The sequence below is a fragment of the Lichenostomus cassidix genome, chromosome 1 (assembly GCF_008360975.1).
Source record: "Lichenostomus cassidix isolate B80296 chromosome 1, HeHo_3.0, whole genome shotgun sequence".
Taxonomy (NCBI): domain Eukaryota; kingdom Metazoa; phylum Chordata; class Aves; order Passeriformes; family Meliphagidae; genus Lichenostomus; species Lichenostomus cassidix.
In genome coordinates, this window is record NC_139479.1 from 85,202,827 (window position 1) to 85,222,000 (window position 19,174).

The 19,174-nt window shown below is 48.7% G+C and overlaps 1 protein-coding gene across 8 annotated transcripts; it reads right to left on the reverse strand.

Annotated features, from left to right (window-relative positions):
- Positions 1–719: 719 nt before the first annotated feature.
- TSKU (tsukushi, small leucine rich proteoglycan) lies at positions 720–17,571 on the reverse strand. 8 transcript variants are annotated; one of them, XM_085066905.1, is made up of 3 exons: positions 17,447–17,571; positions 15,566–15,648; positions 720–4,125 (listed from the first exon to the last, which is right to left on the reverse strand). In XM_085066905.1, the coding sequence occupies exon 3, from the start codon at positions 4,116–4,118 to the stop codon at positions 3,060–3,062; it is 1,059 nt and encodes a 352-aa protein (XP_084923031.1). In that variant the 5' UTR covers positions 4,119–4,125; positions 15,566–15,648; positions 17,447–17,571; the 3' UTR covers positions 720–3,059. The 8 variants fall into 8 exon arrangements, with proteins under 8 accessions (XP_084923031.1, XP_084923063.1, XP_084923045.1 ...); XM_085066937.1 differs by lacking the exon at positions 17,447–17,571 and adding an exon at positions 16,500–17,369; XM_085066919.1 differs by lacking the exon at positions 17,447–17,571 and adding an exon at positions 16,293–16,489.
- Positions 17,572–19,174: the final 1,603 nt, after the last annotated feature.

The window sequence follows — 19,174 nt, forward strand, 5'->3', positions numbered from 1 at the left end:
AGAGAGAGCAGGAAGACCCCTCTGGAGAGGTTTCTATTTTTTCTTTAGGTGCAATGGCCACAACTCCTCAGAGGATGGAACAAAGACTGGATTACATGTGTCTCACTCCCAAAATCTCTGCAGTCTGGCAGTGTTCAGCTTTTTTTGCTGTGGCATCGCTTTCTGTACCCCTTTGCTCCCTTCCACACCTGTACAATCATAGAATCCTTAGGGATGGAAAAGACCTCTAAGATCATCAAGTTCAACCCTTAACCCTGCACTGCCAAGTCCACCATTAAGCCATGTCCCTAAGCACCACATCCACTTTTTTGGAACACTTCCAGGGTCTTGTGGTCTTCCACCACATCCACCCCACTGCTGCAAATCCAGCCTTTCAATGCTAGCAGACTGTGTACCAGATTGATCAAGTCCATGAAGAGATCTCCACAAGCTTTGGAGCAGGTCCTAGAGCAGGGAATTCGCACCACACTCTGTGCCGCTTCACTGCTATTTGTCCCTAATTTCCTTCAAGTCAACCAGTGAAGCTCTCAAGCCTTTCTGCCCCTTAAGAGCACAGTGAGCCAAGCACCATGGGACAACTCCTGCCCCCAGTTTGGAGACACAACACCCATGAGGGCGGTGGGGATCAGCAGAGCAAGGAGAGAAGCTGTGTCGCGCTTCAGGCTCGGCGACAGCTGCCACCCGCTCAGCTCTAAAGCAATAAATCTGGGGGATCTGGGTTTATTCTCCTCCAAATCACTTTATTATATTGTGAGTAATCACAAAGCCTTACAATGCTGCAGAGGTTCTTTAAAAAAAAACAAACTAACACAGCAACAGTATTTGCCAGCTTTTGCTAAGACTAGTTTAGCTAGCAGCTAGCATGAGATTACACGAGGAAATCTTGCAGTCTTCAATTGGATTGTCACGTTGGGTTTTAAATTTACCACAGTGCTGCAAAGACAGTAGCTTTGACAGTAGGTGATAACCCTAATGTTTCATCTATGTACAGGCTTAAAAAATTAAACAACTTTTTTTAAAAAAAAATACATTTTCTGCCAGCAGAAAATAATTCTCTTAAAAAGGCAAGATCCACCAAAACGCCCACATTTTTCCTCACAAACTGCTCCTGTCTTGCAGTGCAGTTTGTTCCTGTTCCCCTCTAAATCTCTGCCCACAGGCAGCCTCACTACCTTTTTAAGAAAATCGACATGTTTCCTGTGATTGTGAAGGCTGGTCAAACATTGCAAAGGCTCAGTAGAAGGGAAAAAGTCCAAAAACTGAAGGAAAGGGTAAAAATCCCATCTTAAGGTCCCCCCAAAAATTATTGAAATGGAGATAGATGGAAATGTGGGAGTATTTTGGTACCAAATTTCACTTTCCAAAGTTAGGTGTTGACTGTGACTTTTATGGAGTCAGTGGGTTTGAGCAACAGGGTTTCCACTTTCAAAGGCTTTTGGGGGTTGAGGAAAAAACCTGAGCTTCTCCCGACACTCCCAAGGACAGCTGTGAGATGAGTTTATATCTGCATCACCTTTACATGGATCTCCCTAAATCAAGCATTGAAGGTGGCCCTGATGCAAGGCTGGGTTCTGAGACCAAACTGCAGATCAGCTCGAGCAGAACTCCCATCCACAACATCCCATCCCCCAGGACACAGTGTGCCAGATGTGGACCAGACCTCTGCAGACACCTCCACTGCTCCTAGAAGCAAGTCTAAGGCCTCACACATGGCACTGAGTCATGCTGTGCTGCCTTCTCCCACTTCCTCCTAGACTGGGGAAAAAGAGGGTCCAGAAGAGTTCCCCTTTTCTTTGCCAGGATTTCAGCAAAAGAGGGGAAAAAAAAAAAAAGAGTAAACCTTTGAGGACCAGGCTTTTTATCAGATTTCAGCTGGCAACCAAGGAGCTATGTGAGAGAAAGAAAAGCCACAACTCTGGAAAAAAACCCAAAGATCTTTTCTCTGATAAGCAAAGTGCTCCAGAGCCACAGGCATCAGTGCTAATTCTTCCCTTGGCACATTCTCAAGAGTGTTTTGGCACTGGAAGTTGCCTCACATATGCCCAGATGAGTCGCAGATGTTGTGTTCAGATGTGGAATGTCAGCCTGGAAACAACTTACTCTCATATCCTCTAGGTCTGCATCTTGGTTTGATAAGGTCATCAAGAAAGAATTCCTGTCAAAGTTTCCTTCCAAGCTTCCCCAGAAAGGAGGAGAGATTCTTTTATTTATTTTTTTTCCTGAGCTGGGCTACATGATTTCTTCCCTTTGCAACCTCCTTCACTGAAGGTTAATTCCTGGATGAGATGTGGCTGTTAGCAGACCCCTTGCCTTCCCTTCCTCTGCTGCACATCATCTCTGACCAATGGCTCACTGAGGTTAAAAAGACAGGGGGTTGCCAAAGCTGGACCCAAGTTAATTAGACATGAAAAGGATCAGGGTGGGAGAACAAGGAGAAACTAGTGGGAACTTTTCTTGACTCAGCGTTCATTGCACACCTATGAAAATAACATGTAAAACCCAGCACATTAGGAGCACCCTGTATTCAGGTTTGTCTGGAAATATTTCTTCAAGACTGAAAGTGCATGACAGAAAACAGGGTGCTGCTAATGAAGGCAACATCCAGAAGGCACATTTTGGGGTGTAATAATTAAAAGAAGGATGATGCATGGGTTTGTAAGCAAGCACCTACGGAGTTGGTACATTTTGGTGTGTGCTCTGGAGAGATGTAGCTTTGCTCCTACAAATGTGTCTGAGGCATGAAGGACTTGCTCCAGACTGACTGTTCTGCCCTGGGACCTGCAGAGCAACTTGTACCCCCATCATCCAGCATCACTGCTCTTGAGCCAATGGGATGAGTGAGGACCTCAATGCACCGGATAAAATCTGGAGCCTGCAGATAACGCGGGCCGAGATTTGAGAGTTTATAAAATCCACAAACAATCAACTATTGGCAAATACAAATATATAAATTATTGACAGTTTTACAAAAGGCACACTGCAAGCCATCTCAGTCCGACACCTATACAAATCCCATGTCCCCCCACCCTCCCTGCCCCACCCCTTCTCCTCAGCTTTCATCACAAAACATAAGGTGCTGCTGCTACGGATCCATGGCTGTCATAGCAGCTGAGGACTTCTTTTTTGGTCAGCCCAATTTGTCGGTGGTACTGTCCTTCTTTGATGGTCTTAAGACACTGTATGTCCTTCCCTAAGGTGATGCTTTTGATGGAAGGCAGGTATTTCAGCGCAGTCTTTGGCAAGGATGACACACCTGTCCCAGAGAGGTTGAGCTCTTGTAGGGAGTTCAGACCAAAGATAACTTCAGCAGTCAGTGACTTCAAGTTGGGATTGTTGGATAAATCCAGAACCTGGAGGGCTTGGAGTTCCTTGAAGCTATGAGGAGATAACTCTCTAAAGCCATGCAGGCCACTGAGGGATAAATGGATCAACTCTTTCAGCCCCATGAAGTCTCCTTTCTCAACCTTAACCAGAGGGTTCCCATCAAGATTTAAATATCGGAGAGGAATGCCTTGAAGGTTTGGTACAAACCTTAGCCTGTTTCCAGAAAGATTTAAGTTCTGGATGTTGGGAACACTCTTTTCACGGTGCCTTGTAATTGTGCTGAGCATATTATTGGATAGATCCACATTCAGGGATTTGCCTTGTCCTTTTGAAGCAAAAACGTCCATAGATATATCCAAAAGCTTGTTATTGCTCAAATCTATGTCACTGAGAGGAGAACTGGAGAAACAGTCCTCCGGAAGGACTTCCAGAGAGTTATGACTCAGATCCAAGGACTCCAAGTACCGAAGCCTGGAGAATGTTGTGGAGGAAATCTTGGTAATTTTGTTGTAGCTCAGGTCGAGACTCACCAGGGTGGTGTATCCAGGGCCAGTAAGCATCGATTCATTTATTGTTTCCAGTTTGTTTGATGATAGATCCAGGTAGGAGGTATCCAGAGGGATTGGGACAGGAACTATGTGTGAGCCTATTCCACTGCAGTCCACCTTGGTCAAGCTAAAGCTGTCAAAGAGACCAAAGGTTTCCACTTCACAGTGGCAGCCAGGGAAGCAGGTTTTGGTGGTACCGAAACAAGGAAGGAGAAGCAGCAAATTGAACCAGGCCAGGAAATGCATTGTTCTCCTGGAAAACAAGACAACAGAAAAACAGATTTAATTGCTGTACAAATTACTTTATAAAGGATATGTAACTGTTTGACTTACACAGTTTTGTCCTTTCTCTTCACAAAGAGAAAGGTTAAGCATACCCTTAAATAGCATGGATATCCCGAAGACTTTGTGCCTCATGTTATGGACCCCAGTGGGAGCTTAATGGAGAAAATAAATTGGGTCAGCAGTCTTTACAGATATAACCAAGTTAAAACAAAACTGGAAATGAGCTCTAAGAAGAGTAGGTTGCCTTAAAGCATGATCTACCAAACATACATGCTCTTGACTGGACCATGGAAGGAGCTAAATGACAGCTCAAACCCTGTCATTTTACAGCCTGGCAAACTTCAGCACACACAGGTCCTTCATGTCAGGGCATCCCTGTGAGATCTGGGAGCACTGACTTCAAGACCCTGCATTGACAGGTTGGAGAAATCATTTAGGCTGTGGGAGCCTTAGGTGACCAAAGGCCTTAATGGGAGAGGAGAAAACAAAGTTCCATTCAAATTTCCTACAGGTGACAGCATCCTCAAAACAACATCTGGGATGAACAGCTAAAAAGGCCAGCTCCTTACTGCCCAAATGGTCATCACATCTACCCTGCTTAGACTTCAGATGCAAATTTAGAAGTTTCTAGGTACGTAAGATCATGGCTTTGTATCAGGTGGCTAAAAACAGCCCTCCCTGTCCTGGTGGCAGCTCCTACCAGAGCAAAGGAACCAAGGGCTGCTCAGTCTAACCCAGCCTTTGCTGTGGTGGGCCCAGCAGCCTGCACAATGGAGAGAGAAAATTTTCATATTTAGAGTCTTTGGGGAGCCTCTGCTAATTACATTAAGTATTCTCTCTGATTAACAATGCTAGCAAGCAGGGATTTCTCTCCACCCCTTTGGTTTTGACCCTTCTCCATCTAAGACATTTCTGTTCTTCTGTCATCTCACACAAGAGAGGCAGAAAGCTGATCTGCATCCCCAGCTTTGCTGAACCTCTTCAGATCACATCCTAACAACTCATCCACACAACTCTGGGCAACAGCAGCTGCATGATTTCAAGAGACAGCCAAAAGAAGCTTTAGCTCTGGCTCTCTGGAGAGGTTAAATAGGAGCATGGCAGCATCCTGTAGGTCAGCAGAGGCAGCAAGGACTGTCCTCACTGGTTCCTGTTGCAGTCATGGGTGATGACTCCTCGTGCCTTACAAACAAGGTCTCCAGAAGGCTGGAAACAAAAAATCTCACCAAGCCAGAAAAGCAGATCCATCAGCACTGATCCTTGGCTACACTGCTGGCCCTAAACAGACACTCAACTGCTCACTTAACAAGAAAAAAGTAAAAAAAAAAATCCCCTTTAAATGAATGTTCCCCTCCCCACCTCAGCCTCCCTGGTCTCTATTCTCATCTTTCCCACCACTGTTTAAAAGCACTTCATTAACTTCCTTGCAGTATCGTCTTTCCCACACACCCTTTGATCTGGCTGAGATTCTTTCCTCACAGCCCTTGCACCTTCCCAAGACCATTTCCTAGAAATTCACACTTCCTCACCCCTCACCACCCCTTGGTGTCAGTTTCTCTCTCTTTTCAGCATAGTCTTCTTGGCTCTGCTCTCATTCCCAGGAGACTGACTGAAGACTACTTGCCAACGTGCAGAAGAAGTGCAATGGGGGAAAATGTTGCAAAAATACTGTCCTCATCACTGATATGAGTTGTATGGCAGTGTCTCCCAGACCTCCTACAAACAAAGAGCAGACATTGGGACTCTGGCCAAACTGCCTGCAACTAAACCATTGCTAAAGGCCGACTTGTAACCCTCTGGAGTCCATTATCCTATAGAAACAACAGAAAATTGGTAAGGTGAGCCCTAGTCTCAGCCCATCTCAACTGTTTCTTGAGAAAACACATATGTGTGCAGAGAAGACACAGGGGCTAAGGCTCTTTTCTGCAGACACATTTCCAGATATCCCATTCCTAATGGCATCAGGGCTGATCCCCTCTGGTTCTTTGCAGACAGACATAGCTTGCTCCCTTCTACAGTCCCCCCTACAATAAATCCTGCTCTTTTTATTTTTTCATGAAGCTGCATTTGGATTGCACTGAAATGTTTTATTACCAGGGGAAGTTACAGCAGTGGGGAGCACCTTGTAAACTAAAACTGCAAACCCTCAAATGTTAAATGTCTCACATACAGGGAAGAACTACATTGGTGCCAGCCCAGTCTACTGGTATTTCTTCTCCCAGATTCCAACCTGTGGCTATCTCCACTTGATGTCTCAACACCTCCCAATGTGGGAGAAAGCACCTCCCAACTTCTCCTCCAAAAGTACAGATCAGTTCCACATAACATTGTTTTAGCTCTGGTGAGAGCTGGATCATACCATACACCAGCATGAAATGTTACTTTCTGACCACTGCTAAAGCCTTCATGGGCTCTGAATAGAAGAAAGAGGACAATATCCAAAGCCCTAATTTAGCTGGGAACAAACATTTTAATAGGGCCTATAGTGATAAGGGAAGGGGTAATGGTTTTAAAGTAAAATAGGGGTGATTCAGACTAGATGTAAGGAAGAAGTTTCTTATGATGAGGGTGGAAAACACTGGCATAGGTTAGCCAAAGATGAGTGGTAGATGCCTCATCCCTGGAAACATTCGAGTCCAGGTTGGATGGGGCTCTGAGCAGCCTGATGTAGTTGAAGATGTTCCTGATTATTGTGGGGAGTTGAACTGGATGGCTTTTAAAGGGTCCCTTCCAACCCAAACTAATCTATGATTCTATGAATTGAGAAGAGAATGAAAACCAGTGCTGGGCTTTGATATGCAGCTGCTCAAACCCTTTGGACATAGGAATTCCCTTCCTGATCAGTCTCAAAAATGATTGCCAGAAGTGGGCAGATACAGTGACTCCCACTGCAGCATCCATCACTTCAGCCAGCAGCAAACACAAAACATTACACAGCTGAAATGCAGTATACAAAGCTCAGCTGGAGTATTTGCACAGCATCTATTGCCTCTTCCCTCCTCACAGCACTGCCACAAATTCTCCCTTACTGGCTCTGCAATTGCTTTGCAGATGGGATACAATCCATTAGTGCCAGTTAAAAATTCCCTTATGGAGCAGCACGAAGCATCATAGGCTAACATGCCACTTGGTTAATCGCTCTGATAAAAGACAGGAGAAATAAAGTTATTGGTCATCTTCCAGTCCAAGAAAGACTCCTGCATTGCTGAGTAATCAGCAAAGAGCTCAGTCAGGTACAGACATGTTTTATCATTGTGTGGAGCAATCAATAGCACTCTTTGAAATGGGGAAAGAAACACGCCACAGGCATTTACAGTTCTGTGTACAGTGTGCATTTGAAACTGCACCAAAAAGCCTTTGGATTGCTGCCCACGAGCTGCTTTGTTGATAAAGGCAGGAAGCCAAGGTATCCTCTTGTAAAAGGAAGAGGAGTTACCCTCTTGCAGCACCAGGGATATTCACCTGGGAAAACACCTTGGACAAGATACCACTGGCACCATCACGTGGGATAGTGAGGGGAAAGTCACTGGGAGAAAGCAGCACACCCTGGAGCTGGTTCAGCCATGTCCATTTCTATGGCTGTTGAGGTGTGGAGAGATCCCAGTGATAAGTTTTGGCCATCTGGCAACTCTAGGGGCTTGTTATACCTGCTGATTGCAATAGGAGCTCCTGGGGGTGCAACACTGTCCCCCATGTTTCAAGTGCCTGTCGGGACTGCAGGTCTTTATATCTTGCTCATCCTTTCTGCAGGGCAAATATTCTGAGACAACCCCAAGGATACCCAGTGGTGGTTAATGGAGCCAGTGTTGGACCAAGCTCCTAGCAGGGTGCCAAGCCTTCTCCTCACATCCCACATCTCTCCTTTAGCCTGCAGATATCTTTATGCCTTCTCCCTGCTATGCTCATCCACTGCAATGCTCTGTGGCAGAACTCACACAGAAAACTCACACTGAGATTTCCCAGCCAAAAAAAACCCCCAACATTAAAACCAGACTGCAGAGGAATCCCAGGTCTTAGCTGACGGTCAGGGAGTGAGGTGAGAGAGAAGAAATCTTTGTTATAGTGTTGTTGCAAATTCATACTTCTTATGCACTTGATTTTTTCCTTCTTTTCTCCCTTAAAGACTTTGTCATTAGGGAGATCAGCTGACACATCCCTTCCTGGATGAAAGCCCATTGCTTGGGGACTAGTCCCCCTCTTCAGGAATGCGGATATTAAGAGGATGCTACCTAGGCTACCTCCAGTTGCCCTGGCAACCACCAAGCTGGAATTCCCCATAGCAAAAAATCAATGACTAATTAAAGAAATAATACAAGGGGAGGCGTTTTAAAGTTTGCTGTTTGATGGAGTCAGGAAACAGCTGCCTCATTCTTCATTCTTCATTCCCTCAGCCTCTCTGAACATGTCCCTGAACAAAGCATTGGCTGAAATGCAGCTGGGGTTGGGGCTTAAGACCTAAATTCACCCAATGAAACTTGAGGTACATGAGTAAGAAGTGCAAAAAAACCCCCAAACCACCAGGTTGTCTCTACAGTGGGGTGAAGAGAAAGAAATTGCTCCAGAAGTGGATGAAACCAACCTAAGACAAGACACATCCCTGGAGATGTCCCTCTCTCCATTGTTGTTCCAGCAAAGGACAGAAGAGTTGGATTAGCAACAACATTTCAGGAGGAAATTTCAGGAGGAAAATTCTGGGATTGTTTTCTGTCTCTTGTATCAGCCAAGTGAAGAAATAAACAAAGTCTTTACAGCAAAGCTCACCAGGCCCACTTGGCTGCCAGCACTAATTGGGGTCAGGGTAAAAGGAATGTTATTGGAAAGTGAAACAAAATGTTATTGGAAAGTGAAACAAGTGCATAGGTTATGATAGAGGCCATAAATCCTCCAGACTGAAGGGGAGGAAAAAAAAAGGAAGAGAGGGAGAGAGTTGACTCTTTCTCTCGTTAAATATCTTGGAGGCTGAGTGGCAGCTGCGACAGCAGCTCCAGAGCACCAGAATGCTCCAGAGTTGCTTCTTGACAACAAAATTGCATAAGAGACCTTTCCTCCCCTTCTCCACCCCTTAATTATTCTGTAAAATTAGAATAATTACCGACTAAAGTGCAGCACCAGCAGCAGCTACACTTTTGCAGCGTGGATTCTCGCAGGCTGAGCCCAAATGACGCCACAGATGCAATCGCGGTCGGGTCTCCAGATCCCATATGCCAATTTGAGCAGGCAGCAAAACTAGCTCAAACCAGCCACAGCCAGAGACCATGAAACCCTTACTGCACACACACACCCCTCCCATAATAAAGAGGCTGCTGCTGACAAGGTTACTCTTTTTTTGTTGTTGGTTTTTTTCTGTGAATCTATTGAAAGTAAAGGTCATTCAGGCTTTTGCTTTGCGTGCTTCAAGCTGCCCCTTCCTGCAGAAGGGTTCTCCACGCAAATGTCACCAAGAGCTCTCAATAAATATTTTTAAACCTCACAAAAAAATTTTGGTGTAAACGGGAACAGCATTTTCTGACCCACTTGTTACTTTTAGTTGTTTGCTGGTTTGGGAGACACTTTGCAAACAGTCGTGGTTTTATACTCAGAGTTTGACGCTTCTTGGTTCAGGGAGAGGAGAGCTAATGGGAACCCAAAAAGTATCTGTTTTTTGTGTTTGATCCTGCATTTGTTAGATGGGTTTGAGAGAGTTCTGTGCAGTTGCTCTAGGTGTCAGTAACAGCAGGATGAGAATCAGTCCCCTGGCTATTCCAAATTGCACCTGATTTCATGGAGGCCTCCATCAGGAGACATTGCACAAGTCCCTTTTGGGGGATAAGTTATCACCCTTCACACTGATGGTTTTATCTGTGGGAACTGCAAAGCTGCTTAGAACAGCAGAGCCATCCCCAATTTTCCAATAGGATATAAAGACAGGGATTTGCAGCCCTATTTCACTCACCAGTGCATGCAAACATAGACACTCAGCCACTGGGATGGTGACTTTAGCCCTTATGGCCCAATGTAAAGAGACACCAAGGGCTTGAACAGGAGCTAAAAAGTGGCAGCTTTTTTACTGCATCCTGCAGGTGCCTGAATGCTTTTTGCTCCATGCTCCTGCTCCCTGGGAAAAATCAGCATGAAATGCAAGAAATGTGAAAGAAAAAAGAAAGTATTTCGCTATGAATTCCTTTATGCTTCAATTATTTTGCCTGGCAAGACCACGGAGCAGATCCACCCTACAGCTCCACACTATGGGTCCGTTTTCAAACATAGAATCATTTAGGTTGGGAAAGACCGCTAAGATCTTTGAATCCAGCTGTTAACCCGGCACTGCCAAACACACCACTAAACCATGTCCCCAAGTGCCACATCTGCGCATCTCTTAAATATCTCCAGGGATGGTGAATTGATCACTTCCCTGGGCAGCTTGTTCTAATGCTTGACAACCCTTTTGGTGAAGAAATTTTCCCTAATTTGCAATCTAAACATTCCCTGGTGCAACTTGGGGCTGTTTCCTCTTGTCCTATTGCTTGTCACTTGGGAGAAGAAACTGACACCCTTGCTCAGCTGAGAGTCTCTGCTCTGGTTTTTTTTAATGCAAAAACCAAATTCTTTCTTTGACAAAGAAATGGAAAGATCTATTAAAATAAGATTTGTTACAACTTTTAATGTCACAATTCCCATCTGCTTTGCAAGAGGCCATGGATAATTTATCATCCTAGTGCTCAAATAGCTAGTAGTTTATTCCACTTGTGCAATCTTCCCCCTCTGGCATCCCTCATTCCCCCTGTAGGAGGAAATCAAGGTGCAGGGTGGTGTATTTTGGGATCTGACAAAAGGAAAACGTGTGCAGGCAGGTTTGCCATACAGTAACTTCCAGCTTATTTACATCCATGGATGAAATTCTGCCACACTGAGAGCTGTGTGCCTTGAAAAGATACATTTTGTGAGGGAAGAGCAGCCCAACTCCAGGGAATTTGGCCTCAAGTGGGAAAATATTGGTGCCACGTCCAGCAAAGGAAAATTATGAATTAAATCACCATAGCATCGAGATTTACACAAAATTCCCTCTTCTCTGCTCAGCCCAGAGAGCTGTCAGCTTAATAGCCATTTATTTCCAGGTGGAGGAATTAGTCTCCTGTGGCTTTTGAAAGCAATTTTGCTCTCCAGTCTCCAGTCAAGCTGTGCTTGTGCCCAGAGGGGGCATTCCCAAAAGGAAATTGTTTGCCAGGCCTCCTGAGTGGCTGGGGGCAGGGGAAGGCAGGCCTTGGAATGGTGCAGCACCTGGAGGGATTCACAGGGCTTTCTGGGAGCAGACAGGATGGGAGCATCCCAGCCCCACCATTGCCTCCTGGCTATACCAGCTGCAGGACTGCCCAAACTGGGAGCTTTGGCAGCCACAACTGGTTCCCAGCAGCCTGAGATGCACTGATCAGTCAAACAAGGTGCCTGCAAGGGATGCAAGAGCTCAGGATTTTCTCCTGCTCTAGAGTCACTTCTGGCATGACAGCAACCCTGAATTCTTTTACCCCTAACAACTCCTATTTCTCGTCCTCCCTGCTCTGCTTTTTAACTGTGAGCATTTCCAAAAGCAGGAGGTCTCACTATCCTGGCACTCACTGAGTATAACAGAGACTCCATCTCAGCCAGGAACACAAATATTTTCTTAACCGTCTCAAACTCAGCCTGAACAGAATTTTTATCATAACGACATGTCCCAGAATGGGAGGTCTCTGTTATTTTGGCACAAACTCGGGAACAGACCAGCCCTTCACATGGAACTTCATAGCCAAAGGAGAGGTTTATGCTGAGTTTTATGCCAGTCCTAGAGCATTTTGCTGTAGAAAGATCTGCTGAAGCTACCAACAGATCCCCCTGCTCGATCACATCTAATGTCCAAGAACTCACTGTGAGGCACAAAGGGAGCCTGCGAGGACCCAGGCTTTACCCAAATCACAGCAGCAACCTTGGGAGGATTAAACCCTCCCTCTTTCTTAACTAGTCAATTATTGAAAGTGAAAATGATCCGAGCAAGCTTCTCCTAGAGCCTCAGCCCTTGGCGACGCACACCTGACAGCCAACCCCAGCCGGTTCCTGTGCTGCCACGATGATACTTTTTGCTGCACTCCAGCTCCCAGAGACATGATATAATTCCAGAGGAATGCACTCCAGGATGAACACCATATGCCAGCAAGGAGCATTAGAGGTGCAGCACGGGGAGAGGAAACCTCCTAGCCATGATGAATACTTCTTGCTTTTAGCTGTTAAAAGAGATGATCAGCCACATCACTATGCTCAGCTGGGAAATGCCACGTGCCATGTGTGTCCCTGGGAAGGCATGTACTATGTTCCGTGCCAGGGAAGGGCAGGTTGCAAGGACCCACCAGCAGCTCTCTGGTCAATGAGGTGAAGGCATGATGACTACAGATGTACCCCACATCCCTGACCTGGATTGCTTCCAGTCACCCTGGAGGGCTGGCTGGAGCTGCAGGAAGACAATGCTGCATGCACAGACATGGATGGGCTCCCCTGGAGAAGATGAGCTAGGCAGGGGGAAGGAAATGAGAGAGAGGAGGGAGGAGAAGGTGATACATCCCAGGCTGATGCCTCTGCCCTTCCTAGGGAGACACATCACACCAAGAGCAAACAGCTCATCACAGACCCATCATTCTGTATCTCTAATGGCTTTCTGGCTCTTTCTCTCTGAATCATAGAATCACTAAGGTTGGAAAAGTCCTCTTAGATAATTGAATCCATTACAACAGAGGTGGCTGCAGATCAGGTCCAAGTGCTGCCTCCAACAGCATGTCTTGGTCATGGTGCAGCCAGCACCAGAAAAAATAATGAGAAAGCAGAGGGAAAAGAAATTTGACCTGGCTGGGCAACACCTCCAGAAGGCAGAAGGATTTTAAGAGGACCCCATGCAGCTTTAGCTCTCTGAAAGGCAGCAGCTGCCAATCTCCCTTCTCCTAACAGCCCTGCAGGGCTGCTGACTTCAGTAATGAAGGGCAAAGTGACGAGACTGGGAGTTAAGCTGGGTGCCCCTTGGCACTGCTCCAGCTGGCCCAGGGATTCTTTGTGGGCTTTTTATTTATTTTTGTGGTTGTTTGTTTGGTTTTTTTTCCATGCACAATAATCTCCAGGCCCCTTTGCCGTCTGTGGCTCTCAGCGTGCAGCTGCAGACCCTCCACTGAGGAGATAATAAATACAATCCTGGCCATTATTGTTGCAAACAGCACAGCTGGAAGCTCCCATCTCATTCCCCTCATGGCCTTTCTTCACCCCCCTTCTCCAATAATTCTTGCATCGTGATGCTGCAAACAATGAATGGCAGTGAAACTGCTCGGTAGAGCATCAGCTGGAGCTTCAAGAGCTGCCCCCACCCCAGCAAAGCACATGAGGCCTTTATTACACCCTGTGGGTCTCCTACAAGCTTTGGGAATGAGGGATTTGGGGAGGGGAAGGAGGTCTAGGTAAAGCTGACAAAGGGTTTACCAGCAGTGCATCATCCCTACTACAATTCCCACCACACATGATGCTTCATTGCCCCCATGGTGTGTGGTACCTCCTGAGCTCTTTTCCTCCTCTCCTTGGCCTGGGATCCTCCAGTCCCTCTTGGCTGGTAAGGAATTTGGAGAAAGATCATCTGAAGTGGGTTAGGAGAGCCATTTCCCCAGCAGGACCCATTTCTTACCACTGATGCTGCCATGAGTCCCCATTTAAGTGCCTCAGTTTCCCTCCTGACACTAAGGATGACTAGCACTAGGTCTGACAGGTGTTCACTCCTGTGTGGGGATGGGGGTACCATCCCCAGGTTTGAATCCCATCAGTTTAACTGGGAAGGGAGCACAAGCCAAGATGGCCTGGCCTCACCCTGCACAGAAGCCCCCAGCACACTGCCACTGCAATAACAGGTCCAGCCAAATGCTACCACTGTCCTTGTGCACCATGTCTAGTTCCTGCCCTCCTGGACACTCTAGGGACAGCAACCCTGCTTTGCCCTCTGTGAAACAGGCAGCCAGGCCAGGGAGAGGGAAGAGGATGGATGACACAGGCCAGGTTCAGTTACCCTATGATCCTATAATTCTTTGAGCTGGAGATCTCTTGCAAGAGCTTGCAATGCTTTGGTCCTAGATAGATGCAGTTCGTATGTGAACTGAACTTTTGCAGTGGGATTAAAGGCCTTTGGAGAAAGGATCTCTACCATCCTGCTGTCAAAGCTGACTGCTACAGACATCTCATTCTCAATGATGGGAGGAAAATGGGAAATTTTAGGGTCAGAGACATGTCCTGCCCCACTTGGAGACAAGTGACACAAACTGCATGCACATGTGTTACCTCAGGCATGATGGGATAGAGGAATCACATCTGGTTTGACCCTTCTGTCACAACAGGACTTTGCCTTTGAGTCTCAATTTATCCTGAGGAGGGTTATCTTATTCAAAGTTAAAAAAAAAAAAAAAAATCTTGAAAAAATAGTTCCCATGCAAGTGTTCAAGGCCAGGTTGCATGGGGGTTTGAATAAGCTTGTCTAGTAGCAAGTGTCCCTACCCACGGCCAGGGTGTAAAATCTGGATGATCTTTAAGGCTGAACCCAAACCATTGTGTGATTTCTCTCCCCACCCTAGGTTTGAGCTGCTGGCAAGAATCAGGGGGAAGGAGAGGACCCAGCATACAGAGACACAGACTGCAAAAAAGAATCAGGAAGGGAGAAAGAGGAAGGAAAAGCAACCCCACAGACGCTGGCTCTCAGACATTACACACAGCACATGGCCCTCTGTCAACTATGGTGGAGATAAAGTGCTTTTTTCCAGTTTGCTGCTGCTCTGACAGGAGATTTCCAGCCTGGTTAATGCAACTCAGGAATGTCCCATGCTAAGGCAGCCAGGATGGTTTAATCTTTTGCAGTGTCTGCAAGCAGATGGGGAGGCTGGGGCGATTCCCAGAGCACATATTTCCTTCCCCCCTGCTGCACACCATGAATAGGATGGAAACTCCCAGGAAATTTAAAAAAAAAAAAAAATTGTGATAAAAATTAAAATCTCAAGATTTCCTTTTAATGAATGGCTGAGCCGTTCATACATTTGCCTCGATAGGCCCAGGTGCCAAGTTTTAAGACAAGAAACAGCTTGCTCAAGCCAGCCTTTATCACTTCCCAGCCCTCAACATCTCGGTGTTCGGAAGTTTCTTTGATAGCCTGCCAAGGCGGCCAGCACTGCAGCTACCGTGCAGAGCCCGGGGGTGCCAGGGGTCAGGAGGGCTGCTGGACAAGGATGCCTTGTCTCAGCCCACCCTCCAGCCTCTGCTTCTCCCCACCAACCAGCTAACAAGAGAGGAGAAGGAGGAGGAGGAAGGAGGAGAGACTGAAAGAAGATTAAAAAAAAGCAGTCAGGGATGGAGGGAAAACTCTAAACCTCCGGAAGATGGTGGCTCACCTTTTATTCCCAGCTCTGTCTTGCACGGGGGTGGCACACACTGCTGCTCACTGTGTGTCTGGGGGAGTTCAGGATGCTTTTTCCTATGTAAAAAAATAAATAAATAAAAATCCACAAAAAATCCTAAAAACTTCTGCATGTTTTTTTCCTTTTCTCCCAATTTCCTCTCACCCATTCAATGCTGGTTTATTCCTTACGCTTAGTTGTAAAGAACAGGGGTGCAGGAGACCCTCACCGCAACCCTGCAGCCTTTCCTGCCAGTCCAGCCTGTCATCAGAAATTAACGTCCCCCGGGATGTCTGTCACGTCCTCGTTCCCTCCAGGCATTTTGTTATTGCTCCCCACCGCCTCTGACAGCAGCTGCTCAAATTCATTCACAAACCAGCAACGTCTGCCCTGCTCCAGGATGCCGCAAGGGAAAATCCGCCGGAGCGCTGCCAGCCAGCCAGCCAGCCAGCCAGCCTCCCGCCCAGCCCAGCCCGGCCCAGCCCGGCCCGGCGTCAAGCGGCGCTCACGCCGCGCACCCACCGCCCCGGGAGGAGCAAAGCGGCAGGTCCTCCTCGGGCCCTTTATAACCCACGGCAGGTCCTCCTCGGGCCCTTTATAACCCGCGTGTGGGCAAGCACCTCCCACGGCCTGTGCGGGACAGACGCCGGGACACTCCCTGGGGTCACGATAGGACAAGAGCCATGCCCCGCTCTCCACCGGGGCGATGGCACACACTGACCCGCTTTGCCTGCGAGCGCCTGGCTGCCGACAGCGAGCCCCCAGCCAAGTTTAGCCTGCAAATCCTCCCAGGGACGTGCCAGCTTCCTCCGGTCCTTTCAGCGTTTAACACATCCAGCGTGCTCCTTATTCCCGGAGAGATGGGCGAGCTGGTCTAACCCTGCCTTTCCCCGGCGCCTCTCCTGCCGGTGTTCGCCCTGCTCCTCACCGCTGCAATAACTCGGCGCTGCCAGCCGAGCTCTGGAGCGGCAATCAATGCGATATTTCAGCGCAACGCCGGCGATCGGCACCGGCTGCTCTCCGCAGAGCAATGGCACAGTGTCCACCCAGACAAGTTTCCTACTGTAACTTCAGTGAATGCTGTTATTCAGGCGAACGGCAGCTGATTTTTCATGGCAGGCACACGGGGAAAGCTTTCCGTTCGGGAGCCCGGGGGCTGCTCGTCCCGCTGCCGCGACGAGCACCGTGAGCTCAGCAGGGATCGCTGTGCTTTCCTCGCAGCCGTGCTCCAATGTCTTCGCTGCCGCGGAATTGCACTCGCGAACCGTGGTGGCGAGCGTCGGTTAACGGAGGAGATGCCACTTCCCCACGACACAAGCCACCAGCTCCGTCCTCGCCACCAGCTCCCTCCTCGCAGCTCTCCTCCCAGCCTTCCCAAATCCCAGGCAAGAGGAGTAAAGTTGACAGACCCTTTTGTTTCCAGAGAGCTTGGCACGTGTTGTGGTTTACTGAGCTAATAAATCTGCCGTGGGCTGCGCCTTTTAATGACTGCAGCATTAATAACAAGTTTCCTGGGAGCTGCTTAAAACTTTACAGGGTGTGTGCTCCGTCAGGGGAACCCCGGGCTTTCTGACCTCCTGCTTCAGAAGTCACACCCAGCAGCTTCTTTCATTCTTTCTTTCTTCCTATTTTTTTCCCCCAATGAAAAAATGAATAAAGCTTGCTCCGCTTCCTCTCCCCCCTTCCCAAACACACCTTCCCCTTCGGTTTAATCCACTTACAGATGGGAAATTCCCAGGCAGGGAGATTTTGCCATGCCTTTATCAATGTAACCCGGGGGAAAAGGACCCCTCCTCTGCACCTTCCAGCTTCTTCACCCCGTCCAGCTGACTCCTCTAAGCCTTCCTTTCCTTCCCTTCTCCTTTCTCCCCTTACCTTGAGTAAGCCGCAAAACCCTGCGAGCCTCCCAGCACCAGAAACCCACCAAAAAGCTTCTCTTCGCTGCGAGAGCAGGGGGGAGGGCTCGGAGAGGAGGAGGAGGGAGAGGAGGGGAGACAGGGAGCCCTGTGTGAAATCAAAGCCCCGAAGCCGGGCACGGGAGGCGGTGCGGAGCCTCCAGCTGCTGCTCGGATTACTCTGCAGCCGTGGCAATCCCGAGCACTCTACAAACCACCATTCCACTGGGGGAAGGAGTAGAGAAGGGATTCCAGCTGGAGACGCTTCATCCCGGGAGGGGAGCCGGGCTGGGGGCTCGTACGCACCCACTGCATCTCTAAAGTTCCCCCTCTGGAAAAAAGAGAGGTGAGGGAAAAGTAGTTTACCTCCACTGGAGACCTCTGTCTTTCCCCCTACCCTGCACACTCGGCCGCTGAGCCCCCGCGGGAGGAAAAACTCATCACACCAAGAAAAGTTTCCGCACTCGGAGGTTCGTCAGGACTCCCCGGCAGGCACTCCCGGGGATAGCCCTGCGCATCCCCGGGGAGGCGGCAGGGAGGGCTCAGCCCATCCCGGCACAGCTTCCCCCCTCCCCAAAAATGAGCCCCACAGTTCTGCACACCCGGGGAAGGGGTGGGGGGGATGCAGAGAGGGCATGTTGGGGCCAGCGAGGGGATGGTGGGCGCAAGGAAGGGATGGGGGTCAGGGAGGGGATGCGGGGTCAGGGAGGGGGTGGGGACAGAGGGAGGGACTCACCGGGGCCGGGGTCCCTTCCCAGCGCCGGGCCGGTTCCCACGGCGGGGCGGCCGCGCAGCGCCGGTTCCCACGGCGGGATCGGGCGCCGCCGGGAGCCGGCAGCAGCGGGGCTTGGGGCCGGCTGTCCCCTTCTTCTCTCTTCCTTCTCCCTCCTCCTCCTCGTCCAAGGCGTGCAGCTGGCCGGGCAAGCTGGCTGCCCCCTTCCCAGCAGGAGGAGGGAGGAGGGAACTCAACAGATGGCTGCACACAAGGGAACATCTGGGAGGAGGAGGAGAAGGAGGAGGAGGAAGGAGGCAGGAGGCAGGACTTGCGCTAGACAGTGCCACTCCTGAGCTGGCAGACCCCCCTTAACAGGGGAAAAGGAGGGGGGAGGTGTCGAGACGCTGTGCACACACACACAGAGTCCCTCTTCCTGCTGCTTCGCAACCCCCCTGGCTAAAATTCCTTGTCTTTGCTTTGCTTTCTTGGGGATCACCCCGGAGTTACCCTCAGAGCACAACCTTGTTTCCAGCCCTGACCTCTGCAGGGCTGCAGTACAGGCATGAGTTCTGTTCCTGAACACTGCCTTCTCTCAGTTTTCCAAGCGTTCAGGGCCAAGGTCAGCTCCGGCACCCCCGGATGCAGGTAGGATGAGGCAGCACCAAGGTTTGAGTAATGCCAACAGGCAGGAGACTGGGGCTTACAAATTGTATGGTGCAACCCCTGAAATCCACAGTTTGGGCAACAGAGAGTCTGAATGCCATCACTGGAGGATAGACAATGCCTGGGGCTGTGAAAGAGCAGCCCTGCATCAGAATTTCTCGGCTATTAGATGTAGTGGCCCAGTGGTGGCTTGAGTCGTGATGGTGGTACTAGAAAGAGTCAGAAGTCAGAGATTGACAAAATATTCTGAATTGGAAGGGACTCACAAGGATCATCAAGTCCAGCTCTTAGGAGAATGTCCCATACAGGAATTGAACCCACAACTCTGAC